At 40.1% G+C, this 20,022-nt stretch overlaps 1 protein-coding gene across 1 annotated transcript in view; it reads left to right on the top strand.

The window, feature by feature from the left end:
- Positions 1 to 20,022, top strand: part of kmt2cb (lysine (K)-specific methyltransferase 2Cb) — a 142,418-nt gene that overhangs the window by 107,364 nt on the left and 15,032 nt on the right. Inside the window, exons 27-48 of the mRNA XM_073849472.1 lie at positions 348 to 525; positions 860 to 958; positions 2,877 to 2,924; positions 3,768 to 3,905; positions 3,990 to 4,022; positions 4,984 to 5,133; positions 7,113 to 7,254; positions 7,396 to 7,628; positions 8,293 to 8,366; positions 8,822 to 9,025; positions 9,359 to 9,377; positions 9,641 to 11,526; positions 11,622 to 11,938; positions 12,019 to 13,691; positions 14,396 to 14,507; positions 14,617 to 14,683; positions 14,800 to 14,863; positions 15,084 to 15,316; positions 16,626 to 18,197; positions 18,288 to 18,476; positions 19,576 to 19,743; positions 19,905 to 20,016. Of these exons, the coding sequence (XP_073705573.1) occupies positions 348 to 525; positions 860 to 958; positions 2,877 to 2,924; positions 3,768 to 3,905; positions 3,990 to 4,022; positions 4,984 to 5,133; positions 7,113 to 7,254; positions 7,396 to 7,628; positions 8,293 to 8,366; positions 8,822 to 9,025; positions 9,359 to 9,377; positions 9,641 to 11,526; positions 11,622 to 11,938; positions 12,019 to 13,691; positions 14,396 to 14,507; positions 14,617 to 14,683; positions 14,800 to 14,863; positions 15,084 to 15,316; positions 16,626 to 18,197; positions 18,288 to 18,476; positions 19,576 to 19,743; positions 19,905 to 20,016 (7,711 nt within the window). The remainder of the gene's footprint in view (positions 1 to 347; positions 526 to 859; positions 959 to 2,876; positions 2,925 to 3,767; positions 3,906 to 3,989; positions 4,023 to 4,983; positions 5,134 to 7,112; positions 7,255 to 7,395; positions 7,629 to 8,292; positions 8,367 to 8,821; positions 9,026 to 9,358; positions 9,378 to 9,640; positions 11,527 to 11,621; positions 11,939 to 12,018; positions 13,692 to 14,395; positions 14,508 to 14,616; positions 14,684 to 14,799; positions 14,864 to 15,083; positions 15,317 to 16,625; positions 18,198 to 18,287; positions 18,477 to 19,575; positions 19,744 to 19,904; positions 20,017 to 20,022) is intronic.

Raw genomic sequence — 20,022 nt, 5'->3', positions numbered from 1 at the left:
CTGAGAGGAAAAATATAGAAACCCTGAATGACATATTGGCTAATTTAACATTTAGCCATTTTCAAATTATCTGTGTTCACTTAGTTGATTAACAAAAGTGGGTCATGGGTAATAAACATGCTCCTTTTTCAAATATTTTGTAATATGAATGTTTATTTACATTCTACATGATTTATTATTTTTTCCATCCCCATCCACGATTGGAAAAACTCTTATTGGTTGATTAAAGCTTATTTTATGAAACCAATCATTTTCGAAAACCCATATAAATCTTTACTAGACAGCCAAATTTGCACATTTTATACTGAATGCTGACATACTCTTGACTCCAATGTCTTTTCTTATAGGAGGCCTTTTTTGGGAAAGACCTGCTGGATAAGAGCAAACAGAGCAGACAGGAAACCACACGGCTGCTAGAGGATGAGCGAGACAGGAAACAGCTCCTGGCCAATCAGATGAAGCCATTGTCAAACGCATCACTCAGCGTGTCAGCAACACCACTGCCCAGTAAAGCAGTAGCAGCACGTACGTTTATCACATCCATTGGTGCTCACACACACACACACACACACACACACACACACACTCAGTCTGTCTCAGCTTTTTGTCTTGCTCTTTTTTGTCTTTTTTCCATATGACATTCATACCCAGTCTGATTTATACATTTATTTCTTTTAAAGTCAACATGAAATTTAAATAGACCACATTTACTTACTTACTTAATTCCTGGTTGAAGCAAAATGAGTTGTGAATGCAATTTCATGTTGTCTTTAAATTTGTCTGCACAATTTAGACCACTTTCTTAGAGGGCAATCTTTAGGCCCGTATAATCACTTTCCTGCTTTATCCGCATCCACAGAGAATTCTGTGGAGCCTCTAGTGGACCTGTCCGAAGAGCTGAAATCAGACACAGAGCTGCTGAGAATGTTTTCTGATAACAAGCAAACAGAGGAGTCCGGTAGGCCTTTATAAGTGTCTCTAAACTTGAGAAGTAACAGCACATGTTTGCTGTTCAGATGAGCCCTTTCAGCTCTCTAGGTCTGCTGTTATTAGTGTTGGGGAATATACTTTGAAACATAAACTTCATGAAGTAAAACATAGTTAAACTACAGTAAGGATGCCCATTTCAAAAAGTAGCTTTTTCTTAATGTAGCTTTTAACTGCACTACTAGTTATAAGGGTGGATATACTTAACTGTGCTTAGATCAAAAGTTAGGTCAAAAGTTTACATCCCCCTCTCAGAATCTACCAAAATAAGAGGGATCATACAAAATGCATGTTATTGTTTATTTAGTACTGACCTGAATAAGTTATTTCACATAAAAGATGTTTACATATAGTCCATAAGAGAAGATAAAATAATAGTTGAATTTATAAAAATGACCCTGTTCAAAAGTTTACACCCCCTTGATTCTTAATGCTGTGTTGTTACCCGAATGATCCACAGTTTAGTGAAAGTTGTACATGAGTCCCTTGTTTGTCCTGAACAGTTCTTCAGAAAAATCCTTCAGGTCCCACAAATTCTTTGGTTTTACAGCATTTTTGTGTATTTGAACCCTTTCCAACAATGATTTTGAGATCCATCTTTTCACACTTTTCACAGGACAACTGAGGGACTCATATGCAACTATTACAGAAGGTTCAAAAGCTCACTGATGCTTCAGAAGGAAAAACCGTGCATTAAGAGACAGGGGTGAAAACTTTTGAAGAGAATGGAGATGTGTAAATTTTACTTATTTCGCCTAAACACATATTTTTTTCATTTAGTACTGCCCTTCAGAGGCTAAAGAAGATAGTTACATCTCTTAATGCATGTTTTTTTCCTTCTGGAGCACCGGTGAGTGTTTGAACCTTCTGTAATAGCTGCATATGAGTTCCTCAGTTGTCCTCAGTGTGAAAAGATGGATCTCAAAATCATACAGTCATTGTTGGAAAGGGTTCAAATACACAAAAATGCTGAAAAACCTAAGAAGCTGTGGGACCTGAAGGATATTTCTGAAGAACAGCACGCAGTCTAACTGTTCAGGACAAACAAGGGAACAAAAAAACGGCACAGTATTGAGAATTAAGGGGATGTAAACTTTTAAACAGGGTCATTTTATAAATTCAACTATTATTTTCTCTTGTGGACTATATGTAAGGTCATTACTAAATAAACAGTAACGTGCATTTTGTATGATCCCTCTTATTTGGGTAAAATAATGACCATTTTGCAGATTCTGAAAGGGGGTGTAAACTTTTGACCTCAACTGTAGATATAAAGTGGCTATCAGTGAATGTTCATATAAAACTTTAATTTCAGTAATTTGATAGGTTTGTCAAACATTACATGTTAACACATACAGTTAATTAAAAACCGTTTAGCGCGTTAACTCTTTTTTTAAGCCGTTAACACATTTAGTCAGTTTGACATTGATAACTTTTTAATTTGTTCAGTGTTGATTGGAACTAATTGGAGCTGTAATGCCTTAGTAATGTCTCCCTTAGTACAATATGCATTTTTCAGTAAACTTGAATATAATTTATAAATCAAACCTAGAATAGGGCGTTTAACAAAAGTCATTTGCATTCTTTCTATGGTGAAACTTCATATTTCATGTGAGTTTGTTGCAGTTTGAGAAATATAGAATATATTATTTGTATGCAAGGATATTGTGCACTTATTATTGCAAAATAAACCCTGAAAAGATTTTTTGTTTAGTTTAATCTATAAGAGATGGTCTTGATTGTCTTTTCATTAAATTTAATTTCTTGGGCATTTCCATTTTTCATTCTTAGCTCGTTTTATTTTGCATTGTGTATGAATCATCTGCAGAATCTTTCTTTCTCTCTTCATGGTGCTGATCCCTCATTGTGTTTGGTTTGCATCTTTGTAGGTCTTGATTTTTGCCCTTTCCAAGTTGAGTACTCTCCTTCACCGTTTGGTAAGAGCTCATGGTCATATTTTGAGTTATTTACTTTTTCTTCTATTCTCTTGCACCCTTTTGCTTGGGTTTTATGGCAACATTTGTTTTACTTTTCGATTGTTGACATATCACCCACAATGTGCACTGCACCTGAATCAGCCATTATGCATCATGCAGTCCATGTAGTCTCAACAAGTAAAACATCCCAGAACGCACAGGCACAGCTATCAGAAGCGTTTACATTACCTAACAGATTGAGAATGATGCAGCAATGCAGTGCTGGACTAACAGGTGTGGTCAAGGACATTTCTCAGAGCTGAGATGTTCTAGAGACAGGCGTTTAGAAACAAAGGCATTGATGAATGGCCTTCCTCCCGTGAGCGGCAGTCAGGGCCTCTACCTGAATGGATGAGTAAAGAATGGGGCCACTGTTCCACCGAGATCCACTGAGTCCTTGGTTTGATGAAAAGGAACCAACCTAGCAATTTGTGAAAGATGTTGAGCTCTCATCCTTGCTGTAAAAAACAGCCTTGAAGAACGAGGCGGTCTGACCTCCCTCAGAGCCCACAGTAATATTTCTATTTGAATTATTCGCAGCACAAGTTGTTTATTCAGTTCTGTCCGTGTCAGATATGACTCAGATAACAAGATCCACAGCCTGCTCTGGTCTGGTTTTGCTTATTAGTTATAGTTGTGTTAAAGAAATAGAGGTATACAGATATGAAACTCTAGATTAGCTATTCCTTCAGTTTTTTAAGATCAACCATGACTAACCCAGTTTCAAGACATCAGGGTCCAAGGTTTGTAATTTAAGTTTGTTGACAGGCATGACATTATTTGTGTGCATTTGTGTTTGTATAGGTCTTGACGTTGCTCCTTTAACAGAGGATGCATCTGTTTCATCTCAAGCTCACCTAGGCCGAGCTCATCCACGTCAGATGCACGAGGAGCCACTGGATGGCATCCTCAGCCCCGAACTGGACAAGATGGTCACTGATGGTCTGTATATAACAAAAGTATGCATTATTGAATAGTAATACTTGTTGCTGAAACATCTAAACACTGAATCTTTCTACCTTACAGAATCGATACTCAGCAGACTCTACAAAATACCAGGTAGGTTATAAACTCAAAGTACTAGCTGACAGTGAATGCGTTCATTCGATATGTTGTAAACAGGGCCTAAAATTAACACTCGCCAAGCGCCAAATGCGAGTAAAAATCGGCATTGGCTAGTATATGTAACAGTGTTGGCAGGTAAAACTTTTCCGAAATATAACAATGGAATACAACAGCCAGTTGTAAGAGATTCGCTGTTTTTGACATAAGCGAATGAAATAATCTTTTCCGAAGACAAAATTATCATGAAATTATCTGTTCTGTCAATCAATCAATCAATCACATTTATTTATACAGTGCTTTAACAATACAGTTTGTGTCAAAGCAACTTTACAGTATTAAATAGGACAATAGTGTCAATAATGCAAAAAAAAATCTGAATTGAAATTGAAAACACACAATTATATCAAAATGCTCGGTTTTGGCAAGTTACTTAGTAAACAGAGTCTTAAAGTTATAAGAGTTATAAAGTCTTAAATGACCATAAAAAGTTGGGAGAAAATCAAATATGTGTCAGATCCGCGTCATGTGCATCAAGTTTAAAGAGGCAGTGCTGATTTAAAAGTGAAACCTGCTGAAGTCTGTCACTGATGTAAATCAAAGAACAAAATAAAAAGAGAAATCACTCAACTGCTCTAGTCGCTGATTACATTTTGTAGCTTGAATGAAAATTAATCTGTATAGTTTATGCATATACAATTTATAGTTTATGTAAAGATTGTTTTAAAATCACTTGAATTAAAAGTTGGTTATATATTTCAGAACCTATTAAACCTGGTTATACTGTAATGTTGAATGGCTATAATTAATAAAAGTAAAATTGAGGGAAAATGCATTTAATAGAGACACCAGTAGCAAAAATTTGGCTGGTAAATTTTATTACATAACCGGCCATTGGCAGGTGTGGCAAAAAGTTAGTTTTAGGCCCTGGTTGTAAATATTGAATCATACCTTGCAGAGCTTGGTGGGAAGGATGTGGAGGATCTCTTCACAGCTGTCCTGAGCCCCAGCACCAGCCAACCTCCTCAGATGCCTCAACAGATCCAGGGAGCTCAAACCCTCCAAGGACCCGCGGTCCCTGGTTTACATCCCTCTCAACCCAACTCAGGTTTGTTGTAGGAAAATAGGGAATGTTTTAGTGGTATGTGACCCTGGACCACAAAACCAGTCATAAGGGTCAATTTTTTGAAATTGAGATTTACACATAATCTGAAAGTTAAATAAATGTGATGCGATCTGGGAAAACCCAACACATAGTGAGATTTTACCATACCGTATGAAAGCTATGTTCAAGCCCTTTCCAAAACTGTCTTTATTTCCATAGCTTGAACATAACAAAAGTTATGGTTATCTAAAGTTGGCTGATAGCTATAATTTTCAGGAATGGAATTTTGAGAAAAAAACAGGTTTAAAGTGAGACAATGAAGTATCACAATACTGTGTTAAAATATCACTATACTGTGTTAAAAGACTTATTTTAGTCACTGTACATCATGTAAAAGATACAAAATGGCCCCAAAGAACACAGAACATTTGCAAACATTTGAACATTAAATTTATATCTCTTTATAAAACATTACAGATGACAGCATGCAGGCTTTCCAATTCTTCTCCTGTTCTACTCTGGACTTATTGCTGGACTTAATACATAACCAGACACAGTTCAGGGTTGTAACTTGTAGTTTTGTGTTCTAAACTTGTAGTTTTAGTTCATGCTGTCACCATTTTAACTAAATGAAAGTAATCCATAGCGATATGAAAATGGTGCTGGGGGCTCTTTAAGAACGAGAGCTGTCTGTCAGGACAGGAGCGCTATACTGCATCATTACACAAACAGACTAATGTTACCCTAAACAAGTGAATTTTGCCAAGATAATTTCAGAGATGAAAGACTAGATGTTATTGAATAATAATTTAATGAAACCCTGATTTTGACCAAAAATTGACATTCAACCTATTTTTCGAATTTACTGAAAACTTCCCAGTGCGACTTCCAACAGGTTTTTCCAGATAGCATGACATAAGCTCCCAATTGACATATGGTTTGTTAGGATAGGACAATATTTGGCAGACAATTTTTTTGAGGAAACTACCTTTAAAGTTGTCCAAATGATGTTCTTAGCAATGCATATTACTAATAAAAAATTACGTTTTTATATATTTACGGAAGGAAATTTCCAAAATATCCTCATTGAACATGAGTGTACAGTTATTGCTACAAATATACCTGTGGTACTTATGACTGGTTTTGTGGTCCAGGGTCACATGGTTAAGACTCTAATTTAGCACTTGTCTTTTAATGGTAACATTTGTCTATGTATTATGTGTGTCATATTTTCCATGTTAAAATACATAATGCACGGACAGCTATGTGGCATTCATAGGTTGACTTACAAAAGAGTGTGAACACTGTGGCACTATCAAAACAATTCTGCAATATTTAAGCATTCCCACCAAGGGCGGTTTCCCAAAAGCATTGTTAGTGGTCGCAAGTTCCATCGTTACCAGCATAGCTCAGTGATTCAGTGATTCCTAAATCCATATTTCCAACAAATATTCACAAACAGCTTTGGAAAGTTGTGTGGTTGGAACTAAAGCCATTGACCTGTGGTTAGAAGCATAGTTTCTTGTTAGTGTTACATGTGGATTTACATAGATCGTGTTCTTGAGCAAAATAAGCAAGGAAACATGCAGTACAATCTAGCTTTCATTTCTTATATATACAAATTACATTCTTCGTCTTTCAGTTTGTCAAAAGAATAAAAACATTGTGAAGAGTGATGTAATAGGAATCCTACGACTAAATTCTGAAACATCTGAAAATAAAGCACACTTTTCAAAAATCACACATTTCACCTTTACCGGTATGTTCTGGATTTTGTACAAGCTCGGTCGATGGCGTCTGTGGCATTTGGACTTATCCCTTAAGTGCATTACTGTAAACACATTTGTGTTTGTTTTTACAAACTGAGGTTATTCATTCTCAGCGTGAATCAAAGTGAACTATATTCACTGTGATGAATCTTGAAGACCAGAAGCATTGTTGTATGCACCGTTGCTCAGTTATATTGGTATGTTTTCGAACAGGAATGTCACGAATGCCTGTGATGAACGGATTGATGGAACCCAAACAGCAGTTTTCACAGTCCCAAATTGGTCCGGGAGCAGGACCTGATATGGCTCGAAATATCCCATCAATGCAGCGCATTCCTTTCTCAGACAATCTTAGGTCAGTCATGAGTATATCTGCTTTAGACATATGCATTGCAATATTGATAAAAAACTACATTTGTGTTCAGTTGGTGAAAATGTTGTGGCAGTTTGATAAAATCAGTATTTCTAGATGACATTTATTGTATCTACTGCACAGGGACAGGAAGTTCAATCTGATAGCGCAGGAGACTGCTGGTCCGTGGTCCGCTACAGGGTCAACTTCTGCCTCTGCTCCAGCTGCGGCCTCCGAGGTGGAGGGAGACTCCATGTCCACCGCACAGAAAAGCACTCTGAAGTGGGAGAAAGAGGAAACGCTCGGAGAACTTGCCACTGTTGCACCAGTCCTGTATACTAATGTCAACTTTCCAAACCTAAAGGAGGAATATCCAGGTCAGCCGAGAGATTTTAAAATGATCTTGCATGGTTTTATGCAACTTTGGAAATCAATAAAGTACTATATGATGCAACCCATTTTACTATATTTAGTATGAAATCTAACATGTTATACGTGACCCTGGACCACAAAATCAAGGGTCAGTTTTTTTAAATTGAGATTTATGCATTGTCTGAAAGCCAAAAATAGGTTTTCCATTGATGTATGGTTTGTTAGGACAATATTTGGCAGAGATACAACTATTTGAAAATCTGGAATCTGAGGGTGCAAAAAATCTAAATATTGAGAAAATCACCTTTAAAGTTGTCTAAATTAAGTTCTTAGCAATGCATATTACTAATCAAAAATTAAGTTTGGATATATTTATGGTAGGAAATGTACAAAATATCTTCATGGAACATGATCTTTACTTAATATCTTAATCAATTTTGGCATAACAGAAAAATCGATCATTTTGACCTATACAATGTGTTTTTGGCTATTGCTACAAATAAACCCATACTACTTAGGACTGGTTTTGTGGTCCAGGGTGACATATATTAATGTAATTAAGAAAGTTAATATGGTATGTTTGGATAATGTTGACCTTAATCTCTTCTTATTGTCCCCCAATGTTATACTTCTAATAGATACATTTATTTTTATGTTATATCCTCGCAGACTGGTCAACACGAGTAAAACAAATTGCAAAACTCTGGAGAAAAGCTAGTTCACAGGACCGGGCTCCATATGTGGTAAGTTGCACAGTATCTGCTGCAATACACTGAGTTTATCGTCATCACCAGCGTATGTTATGTTTTGAATGCTGGTGTGCTGGCTTGTCGAACAGCCTTACCTGCTAAATTTGTCTGGTGAAAAACATGGCTATGCTGGTCTACCTGCTAGACCAGCATCGGGCCACCGCTAAATAGAAGAAACCAGCTTGGAATTTATTTCAGCTGGAAATAGGGACTCTTGAGTGTTGCTCAAAGTCAAAAGAATAAATTGGACCCAAGGAGCTCATTACAGTCTAAGAGATAAATACATTTCAAAAGATATGATTAAAGGGAGCATTACCTTGACATGAAGAAGTGCCACTTAAAATAAAAAAAGCTTTTAGACAATGTAATTTTAGCAAATTTATGCAGCCTTTGAATTTCAATGGTCTTTCTTTGATATCAACACGGCATGACCACTTTACCATTCACAGCAAAAGGCCAGAGATAACAGAGCAGCCCTGCGCATTAACAAAGTTCAAATGTCCAACGAGACCATTAAGCGGCCGCCGCCTCAGCCACAGCAGCCTTTAGAAGTGTTTGATCCTGCTATTCCACCACTGGACCCTGAATTACTGTTCAAAGATCCATTGAAGCACAAGGAATCAGAGCATGAACAAGAATGGAAGTATAGACAGGTAAGTCCTCTACAGACATCTGTGTGGAAAAGAGCTAAATTACTTACTGACAGCCAGGCATATTTTGGTTTTGTTAACTGCAAAGGATATAAATGGCATCTCTATGTCTATGACTATGTCTGATTTGTAAAACTTGAGATGCGTGTTTAATTCTTCATTGAGAGTTATGTTCATGCCTGTTTGGTCTGGTGGTGGACATCAAACAATAGAAGATTTACATTAAAAACAACAGCTGTGTAACAAATGCATTTTTTGCTAGTTTTTAATGTTGAAAAGTTTGCATGGACAGCCTTCAAAATAAATTCTACTAAAGCATATTTGTTTACTTTGGAGGGCAAAAAGGAATATGAAAATCGTTTGAAATGTGACATTTTCTTCATGCTTAAACTCAGACATCTTAGGAACTTCTCGGAACTTCGAATGAGTTGCATCTGTGTGTTCCCTTTTGCCAAGAAGTAATTAAGCTCATCAAAAGTTTTAAACTCTAAAATATTGGTGTTGGTTTGATTTATTACTATTCAATGAATTGCATTGTAATTGCAATACATTTTTGCATTTTAAAATAAATCACACATGGTACAATTACTTATCATTTAATAATTTAATCTTTTTCTTTCCACTTACTGTTGAAGCAAATGAGACAGAAAAGTAAGCAGCAAGCTAAGATCGAAGCTACGCAGAAACTTGAGCAGGTGAAGAATGAACAACTTCAACAGCAGCAGCAGCAACAACTTCCATCAATCAGCCAATCTGAGCTTGACTCTTCCGGTAACCTGAAGAGTCCAGTGTCTGTGCATTCCAACAATGGGAGCATGTCTCCCAAGCAGCCCAGTTCCAAAAATGGGGTTTCAAAGTCACAGCTGCCTGGCACGCCCACATCGTGTTCCCCAGATGATGTCTTTTTACGCCCTCATCCACCACCCCCATCTTCAGGATCTCAGCCACAGAGCCCTCAGATGTTCTCTCCAAGCTCCTCTGGCTCTAGACCATCCTCACCCTGGGATCCCTACACCAAAATGGTAGGCACACCCAGACCACCACCCACTGGGCAGGGAACACCACGCCGTAACTCGGAATCAGGAAAATCTCCCAGAGGTCTTTCAGAGCCAATTGGCTCTCCAACAGCCATATGTAATGACCCCTATGCCAAGCCCCCAGACACCCCAAGGCCAGCAGGAGCTACAGACCCTTTTCTCAAACCGATGTGCCCTCCCAGAGCAAGTCAGACTTTGGACGGGAGACATCTTATTGGCTCCCCAGGCCATGATCCATTCTCTAGGGTGTCTGTGAGAAAGGAAGCCTACCAGAGGATGCCTCAAGGCAGGATGATACTCTCAGACCCATATGCTCGTCCTTTACTCACTCCTATCCCAGGCAGCAATGAATCAGGATCCGTCCAGGTCTTTAAAACCCCTATGCCACCCCCTCAGGCTCAGGAACAATATGCAGGTATGCATGCAAGGAGAACAAGTGGGGATCCTTTTGAAAGACCAATGATGCCCCCTCGTTCCTCTGAGGGATTCTCCCAGAATCAACAGAATGATCCTTACGCACAGCCTCCGCTCACTCCTCGCCCTGCAGTAGGTGATGGCTTTGCAAATCAAAGGGTTTTACGACCACCCCAAACCCTCCCTTTTTCTCAGCCTGGGCCAATGGTACGCCAGCCTTCCTGTAACCCATATGCTCGAGCCCCTTCCACCCCTCGGCCAGACTATTCCCAGTGTGATCCCTACGGACAACAACCTGCTACACCAAGACCTTCGGGTGACCCTTTTACTCAGTCTCCGTTTTCTAATCCATATGGTAGAATGCCAGGTACACCTAGACCACATGACCCTGAACCCTACTCTCAGCAGCCTGCATCTCGCCATCCGGTCATGATGAATCAACCCTCTCCGCAGGCTCAGCAGCAGACTCAAATCCGCTTAATTTCCCCTATGGACCCTTATGCACAACCCCCCGGTACCCCACGCTCAGGAATGGCAGACCGGTTCCCCAAGTCTCCAAGTCACCAAAGGACTCCTGATCCTTTTAGTCAACCTCCCGGACTGCCACGCTCTGTAGGGCCTGATCCTCATGCACAGTCATTAGGAAGGTCCCAGTCATTGCCTAATGATCCTTGTGCACATCCCTCACGAATGCCTCATCCTGGAGGCGTCGGACAGGGATTGGGACCTGGGCCCATGTCCAATCAAGATCCATTCTCTCCTCCTCAAGTTTTGATGCAAGACTCTTTTGCCAGTCCAACAAAACATGGACCTCAGACCCTCAAACATCTGGGCTTGACAGATGAAACCATATCTCAATCGCTATCCATTCGACCCAATCAGACTCCCATCCATGACCCCTTTGAGCAAGCCCCCATGCTTCCACATCCTCAATGTGGAGAAAATAAAGAGCAGCATGGTTTGGTACAGAGTATGGGTTCCCATACCATGGGACAGCCCAGCACTGAAGCTCAAACGGTACCTCTTGCTGAAGCTGAGGAAAGACTCAGACAGGTGTTGTATTAGTTTGTTGCTACTCTATTTGAGATGGTTTATTTGCTTATGCACTTATGAACTCAAATTAACACATAACTTTAATTTCTTAACAGCGTCAGCGTATTCGAGAGCTGATCCTCAAACAGCAACAGCAGAAGAGTGCCATACGTCAAGATAAGGGTGTACAGGATCATCCACTGACCATGCCTCCAGGAACACCTCAACACTGGAGTCAGGAGTCTACAGGCCAACAGAGTGAAATTTTTAATCGTCCACCACCACCATATCCTGGTCCAGGAGCTGTAAGAGCCCCTCAGAGATTCCATGGGCCATTCCCAGGAGATCAGCAGGGGCATTTCCCTGAAGGCCAGTTTCCTAGACCACAGTTTCCTGGGGATGCCGACACAAATATAAGGCAGCTTGGGCCAAGGTGGGTGAATTTACATACTTCAAAACTTATGTACGAAATGTAGAGACCAACATTTTTCAATGTTCTTTTTTTGTTTTTAGGATGCCTCTTCCTCCTAATGTCCAAGGTCCTCTAGGAGCTCCAAGGCCTCATCAGATGCAGGAGCCAATGATTGAAGCTCATCCACAGATGAGAAGATCCATGTCTATGGACTTGGGAAAATCGATAGGAGGCAACCCTTTAGTAAGCCCACATTTGCCTTCTCGTGCCATGCACGTGCAACAGCATAACATCATGGGGCAGCCTTTCATAGAACTGAGGCACAGGGCACCAGATAACAGACTGCGGCTTCCGTTTGGAACAACTCCAATGCAGGGAAATCGAATGGAATCGCCCTCAATGCAACGACCCCCGGGTTTCATGGGTGGCCAAGAAATGGGATTCCCCTTCAATCAGGTTCCAAAGCCAATGGACACAACAATGAATCAGCCTCAGGTAGCTAATACGCAGATGCAGGCATCTCTCAGCTTGGGGAATTTACAGCAGGCCAATATTCCATTGAGAGTCGGACATCCACAAATCCCCCTGATGAGGTCTATAAGCCAACCCGCCTCCAATGAGACTCTTAGTGCTCCCTTACTCACAAGTATCGCTGCTACATCTGCTGTACAAAACGATGAGGTCCCTTTATCCACAAATGAAGTACCTGAGGAGAAAATCGATACTGAGGATTCTGCTGTGAAGGACCTTGAAGATGTTGAGGTGAAGGACCTTGTCGATGCAGATTTAGAGAACCTAAATCTCGATCCAGATGATGGAAAGGACTTGGATCTTGAAACGAATGACCTGCATCTAGATGACTTCTTAACGTCTGGGAAATTTGATATTATTGCCTATGCTGATGCTGATTTAGATCTTAGCGAGGATTTGGATCTCAGTGATCCAATAGATGACCACACTGAGATGTCTGATTTCCAAAAGACAAAATCCGAGAAGAAGACTGACAGTTTTGATGGCTCATCATCATCATGTTCTACATCGACAGAAAAGGATGTGATAGACAAAACTGCCCAGTCTCAAGGTCACATCAGTCAAGATGTTTCTCAGGATGAGGTGTTGGCTTCCTTGAAAACAGAGGAGGATAGCAAAAATGGACTTAAAGACTGCTTGTCCCAAGACACCTCTTGTAAGAATCAGGTCAATGATAGTACTGCCATTAATCAAGCTGGCTTTGAAAGTGATATTGATGCCAGTTTACAGGTTTCAAAGTCTGGAATTCATTCTGATGCTACTTCAGTGCTTTCAAGCATGCTGGTCAATGTACCACCAGAAGGTGAATCGCAGAAGCAGGAACATTGTGGGCAGTCAGCAGCACAAAGCAACCCTCCAAATCAGGAAGCTACAATGTCACTCAGTAGCACTATGCTAGGGCAAGGAAACCTCTTGGATACTGGCCTCAGTATTGATCAATCATTGGTGTCTTCGCATGGTGAAAGTGCATTAGAAGTCCCAGGCTCCATTCAGGAAGAGCAACAAAGCCATATGTTTGGTATGGATGAAAAGGATGCTATACTCTCAGGGGAACAACACAGTATTCTTGCTCAACAGGCACTGCTGTCACAGCAAGGCCTTCAGAACAGACCACTGCTTCTGGAGGAGCAGCCACTCCTTCTTCAAGACCTCCTGGATCAGGAGAGACAGGAGCAGCAACAGCAGAAGCAAATGCAAGCTATGATAAGACAGCGTTCCAGCGACTCGTTCTTCCCCAACATAGGTAAATATGTAGTTTTGTTCTTCCTTGATTCAAAATGAGGCCTTTCTCTTTATTTAAATGTGTCAAACAGCTGATAAGATAAACTTAATTTCAGTGTTCACATAGAACAACTTTATTGCAACTCTTTTAAAATGTGGTTTTGCACATTGTTTACCTGTTTTTTGGCCCGCAATCCTAACTATGAGTAATTTGTTTGTAATTTTCTGTAAATGGCATGCATTTGTCACTGAATATATGAAACAAAATAGCACAAAGTACAAAGTCTTTAGTGTTATTCAAGCTTTTACTAGACCTGATGTTTATTCTGCAATGGTTTTACATCATAAACATCATAAAATCAAATTACTCAGAAATAACAAAACAAAGATTTAATTAAAGGAATATTCTGGCAGCTTCTATGCCATGTGCATTACCACAAAAAAAAAATGTACTTCAGTTTGTAAAAACAAATAAAACGTCCCTTAACAGAAAAGCACTTCTGATTGAAGTCTGGAATTGGCGCATAAACTTGGATTTGATTTTAACACTTTTTTTATTTGTTGTTGTTTTTACAAATTGAGGTTTGAAAATAGTTAGTTGTTCTTCCTTCCTGTTTTATTAGAAGCTAAACAATTTAATATTTGCACTTATTATATTTTTTAAGAAACTGTGTACTCGACTATAATTTGCTTAAATTTGCATGCATTTCCATTTTATTTTTTTAGATTTTGATGCTATCACAGACCCCATAATGAAGGCAAAGATGGTCGCATTGAAAGGAATCAATAAAATGATGGTCCAGAACAACATGGGAATGTCTCCTATTGTCATGAACGAGTGAGTTAATTAGTTTGTTTAACTAAAATATTATTAGATTTATTTCAGTGTATTTGCATTTGCACTAATGCCTCTTCCATTATTCCTCTCTTCTAAAAATCTCAATTAGTGTCCAGACAGGGCAGGCGCTACCAGGTCCTGATGGAGGTATACCTCCTGTGCAAATGGCAGTACAAGTGAGACTCTTTTCAGATTTCTTTATTAAATATTTTGGCTATTTTGACCAGTAAGAGTGTAGCCATTTTAGACTGTCTCATTGTTCTGTTTCCTAAATCCTAAATTTCTCATTTAGGATGGCAAACCTGCTCCTCACGTAGCACGACCTAACCCCCCAAATTTCGGAACAGGATTTTCCCGTAAGTCTTTAATAATTATGGATATCAGTAATACAGTCCACACTGGTGTTGCTCATCTAGTTATGAACCAAACATTCTTAATATGAAGATGTGTATAATGTGTAATGTAAATCAAAAAGAAGTATTTACTGAACGTATTTAAATTGTCATTTTACACTTAATCACAAACATGTATTCTGTATTCCAGTAATTGACAATTCCAACCTTTTCCCCAATCAAGATGATGCACAGAAGGTTCAGTATGAAGATTGGCTCAGGGAAACCCAGCAGCTGCTTCAGATGCAGCAAAAGTTTTTAGAGGAGCAGATTGGGGCCCATAGAAAGTCAAAAAAGGCTCTATCAGCCAAGCAGAGAACTGCCAAGAAAGCAGGACGGGAGTTTCCTGAGGAGGACGCAGAGCAGTTGAAACATGTGACAGAGCAGCAGGGGGTGGTGCAGAAACAGCTGGAACAGGTAAAGCATGCACATAATATTAGTCAGTGGTTTGTTTATAACAGTCTTGAAAAGTATTATAATAGTGTTGAAAAGTAAATAACAATACATGTATCATTTCTAGGGCTGCCTTCGAATAAAGATTATTCTGGTCGACTGGTAGTCCTTCATTTTAAGCATTAGTCGACTATTAGTTGCACGTTTATTAATAAACCATATAAATCATAATAATGAGCCTTTAATTGCCTACATAGCCTAATAAGTGCTTAAGCGCACACAAAAAAGCTGCAAAAGTAATGATTATGAATGTGTCAGGGAAAAACAGCAAGTAGAGGCATTACCGTTTTTTAATAATTTATTGATAAACTAGTGCTTTCTTTCTTAATCTGAGAATATTTGTTTTATATTGGAATTGGTTTATTTAATAGACATTTCACTCTCTATAAATATATTTTTCATGTCTGTAAGTTCAAAGAGACTGAGACAGCAGAAAGTGCATCCTGTTTGCTTTATTTTACAAAAGCACAACGTTTCGTTCTTATTGTAAGTTCACACAAATGTAAAGTCTTTACAGAGTCGAAAGCTGTATTACTCTTATCTGTATGACCAATAATGATATTTTAAGAGCAAGTGACGGCGCCGGTGCCTCTATTTGTCATCCAGTGAGCACGCTACTGTTCAGCTTCCACACTCCGCACAGACACTTCAGTAATGCACATTTTTCTAGGTTAACATTAGAGCTTCCATGTAAATTTGCCACTACTTACATATTTCAGATCAAAAGCCATATTTTAGATGAGTGAATGATAGGTGAGTGTGTGGATGTCCTGCCCGATGTACTATATTACCACATAGACCAGCCATTAAGCAATGAATACAATTTTGGTCGACCAAGACTCTTCCTGTCGACTAATGTTTAGTCTAGGGGTGTAACGATTCTTGGTAAAAAATCCAACCATACCGTTCTCTACACACGGTTCGGCACGCACTAGGACCACAGTTCAGCCTAAATCTGACAGCGCATCTGACTTAATATGGTTTGTTATAAATAACAATGCGTAAAACAAAAAGGGTTTGGCTAATGTATATTTATGTGTGTGCGCTCATCCGAAGCGCGCAAACCCACGCCTTAGAAAGTGCGCGAATATTAAGCTCTCTCATACATACAATGTTTCAAAGATTCATCACTATATTAGAAAGACAAAAACATATTCACTCAAACTTAGGGATATTTTCTTGTGATTGTCAAGGACATGTTGAAATGAATGGGAAAATACAGGTAGTTGTAAATGTTTCAGTCCAGTTTATAGTTCTTCTGTGCTTTTTCCAGATTCGCAAACAGCAGAAGGAGCATGCAGAGCTGATAGAGGAGTACAGGGTTAAACAGCAGCAGCAAGGTGGCATGCAGCCCGCAATGATGCATGGAATGCCACCAATGCAGCCTCACAGTGGCATGATGCCAGTTGGGCCCCCAATAAACCAACCTATGATGGGTCCCATGATGCCCATTCGTCTCCACCCTGGCCAACCAGATGCAGCTAATGTAACCAACACAGCTGGCTGGCACCCTGGTGCACCTGTTCCTACTGGAGGACCTCAAATGCCAGGAGTAATGCCCGCTCAAGTAGTGCAGGCACAGCCTCCACAGCCGCCAGTGGCAAGGCCCAGTCAGGGACAGGCGGGTGGCGAGTCTCCTCACGTGAATTTCGACGATACCAACCCATTTAGCGAAGGCTTCCAGGAGCGTGAGCGCAAGGAGCGACTGCGGGAGCAGCAGGAGAGGCAGAGAGTGCAGCTCATGAAGGAGGTGGAAAGACAGCGGGTGAAACACTGCATGGAGCAACAGCAAGTCACGAACTGCCCAGACGGTACCATGAGAGCCTTGTCCCAGATGCCTTTTTACAACCAGGAGCTCCCGCAGGACTTCATGCAGCCACCCAGAATGCAGCAGCAGATGCAAGGCCCACCATTTCCACAGCAGCAAGGCATGCAACCAGGGTTCGTTGGAGGACCGTCCAGACCAATGATGGGTAACGGTCCGTTCCCTCAGGAAATGGGACCGGGGTTTGTTTCTGAGAACCTAGCACCCCATGGGCCTAACTTTGTCCAAGCACAAGCTAGACCTCAGAGATATCCTGGACCAAACATGATGCTTCAGAATCCAACTCAAGGGCATCAGTTTCCAATGGAGGGTCCCACGCCCTTGCCTCCAAACTTTCCAGGTCCTGGTCCGTCGCTTATCCAACTGTACTCCAATATCATTCCAGAGGAGAAGGGCAAGAAGAAAAGAAACCGCAAGAAGAAGAAAGACGATGATTGTGAGTCACTGAGAGCTCCTTCTACGCCTCACTCGGATTTGACAGCTCCATTAACACCTTGCGTTTCGGATACATCATCCACACCGACAAGGAACCCAATGGTCTTTGGGGACCATGAGTTCTGCGAGACGTCCCAGCCTGGATCGTCTACACCAGGCTCCATGAGCAGCCAGCCCCACTCTGAGCTGGAGCGCCAGCTCTCTGAAGGCAGCTGCGGTGGAGGGCCAGAGATGGCCATGGCCCAACAGGAGATGCATGACAGGATCCTGTCCAACATCAAGTTGGAGAAAGTGGAGGCGAGTGACTGCCATGGGCATAAGGGAATGGAGATGGAAATGGGACTAGGCATGGTCAAGGTAGAGGGAGAGAGGGAAGGAATGATGCTTCATCCTCTGAACCAAAGCCCAGCCAACAGCTCGAAAGGAGAAGCTGGGAATGAGCTCCTCAAACACCTCCTGAAGAATAAGAGGACTCCACCGCCTGCATTGCCCCACCAGAGATCTGAAGACAGTTTGAGGTCAGAGGAAGAGGGATTCATGGACTGCAAAGCTTTTCTCCGACAGAGCTCCATGGACAGCACCGGGGTGAGCGATACAGGATGCATCATTTTCATTGTAAAACATTAGTATTTATGAGCTTTTGTCTTGATGGTATAATTTTTTCCTTTCCCACAGACATTTTCGGATTCAAACCACCCTGATTTCCCTGGACCATTACTTCCAGAGGACAAGAAGAAACAGAGGAACAAGAGGGCACCCAAGAGCGGAGACAGACCCGCTCCCCGCTGTAAAAAGAGGAAGAAAGAGGAGGATGAGAATCAAGTGTATTCCTCTACCGAGCCAGTAATGACCCAGTTAAAACAGGTATGACGAAAAATCCTTTTTATTTTCAGTCTAGGTTAGTCACGTGCACTTCCATGGCCTGGTCAGTAGGGATCCCTTCATAAATACCAAACCAGAAATGTTTCTATGTGTTGTATGACTCTTTTACTGCTTATCATTTAGCATTATTAGCAATGCTTACCTTTTACTAATGATTTTTTATTAATAAAGTGTCCATCAGTTTATTTGATCAAACGTACAGTAAAAGCAGTAATGTTGTGAAATATTATAAGCTTCAAAAAACAGTTATTTTAAGTTGAATTTTACTCCAGTCTTCAGTTTCACATGATCCTTCAGAAATATGATTTGCTGCTTAAATAACATTTTTTTAATTATTATTAATGTTGAAAACAGTTGGTCTGTTTATTATTTTTGTGAAAACTGTCTTTTTGCTGAATAGAAAGTTCAAAAGAACATTTAAAGCATTTATAGAAATAGAAATCTTTTGTTACATTATAAATGTCTGTACTGTTAATTAAAAATTTAAATCTTATAGTTTAAGCTTTTGGAAAAACATTCCTAAATGTATCTTCTTTTGAAGACGTTTGTATATTTTTTGAGAAGACTACATGCTAAAAATTAAACTTTAGCCTTACAAGAATAGATTACATCTTAAAATATATTAAAATAGAAGATAGGTATTTTAAATTGTAATATATTTCCAAAAAGTGCAGTTTTAATGTATTTTGCTCCAAATAATTGCAGTCTTGGTGATAAGACACTTTTAAAAACATAAAAAAATAGTATCAATGCCAGACTTTTTAAGTAAATAGTTTTTCTCTGTACTTTTGAGAAATCACCCATGTTTGGTCTAAGCTAACTATATATTAATCAAATCAATACTATTTGTTAATAACATTTTTAATTATATTTTGTTATAATAGTAAATATTGTCCTTGTTATAAAGAGTAAAAGGTGCATAAGGTGTATCTCATACCTTATGCTCATCACACAAGGTTTATTAATTACACTTCTATAGGACCTCATGAGTGTAAATCTCTCTTCTAACACTCTTCCAAGCATGACCTTTTATCTCACGTTTCCCATATGTCGCTCTTTGTGTCCCATTGTTTCATTGCAGCAGCAGCTTTCTCTCTTGCCCTTAATGGAGCCTCTGGTGGGGGTGAACTTTGCCCATTTCATGCCCTATGGGGGTGGACAGCTGGACGGAGAGAGCCGTCTTTCGGGCACATTTGGGAGTGCCTCATTGGACGGTGTCTCTGACTATTACTCCCAGCTGATTTACAAGGTAATTAAGAGCAGCTAATAAAACACTCCACGACTGTACATTTGCCGCTGAAGCTTTTTTATGACTAATATCGAGTCTCGTGACATCAGCGTTAAACTCCACTCATTAGATTTCATGTATGAGATGTACAGATGGTCACTCGTATTTTTATCTGCCTACAGCAGAATAATTTGAGCAACCCCCCCACGCCTCCTGCCTCCCTGCCCCCGACTCCTCCTCCAGTGGCGCGCCAGAAGTTGCTCAATGGCTTTGCCACAACGGAGGAGCTTGCCAGCAAAG

The sequence above is a fragment of the Garra rufa genome, chromosome 10, assembly GCF_049309525.1.
Source record: "Garra rufa chromosome 10, GarRuf1.0, whole genome shotgun sequence".
NCBI lineage: Eukaryota > Metazoa > Chordata > Actinopteri > Cypriniformes > Cyprinidae > Garra > Garra rufa.
The sequence above is the reverse complement of the archived record's forward strand: the minus strand, read 5'-3'. Positions and strand labels throughout refer to the sequence as shown.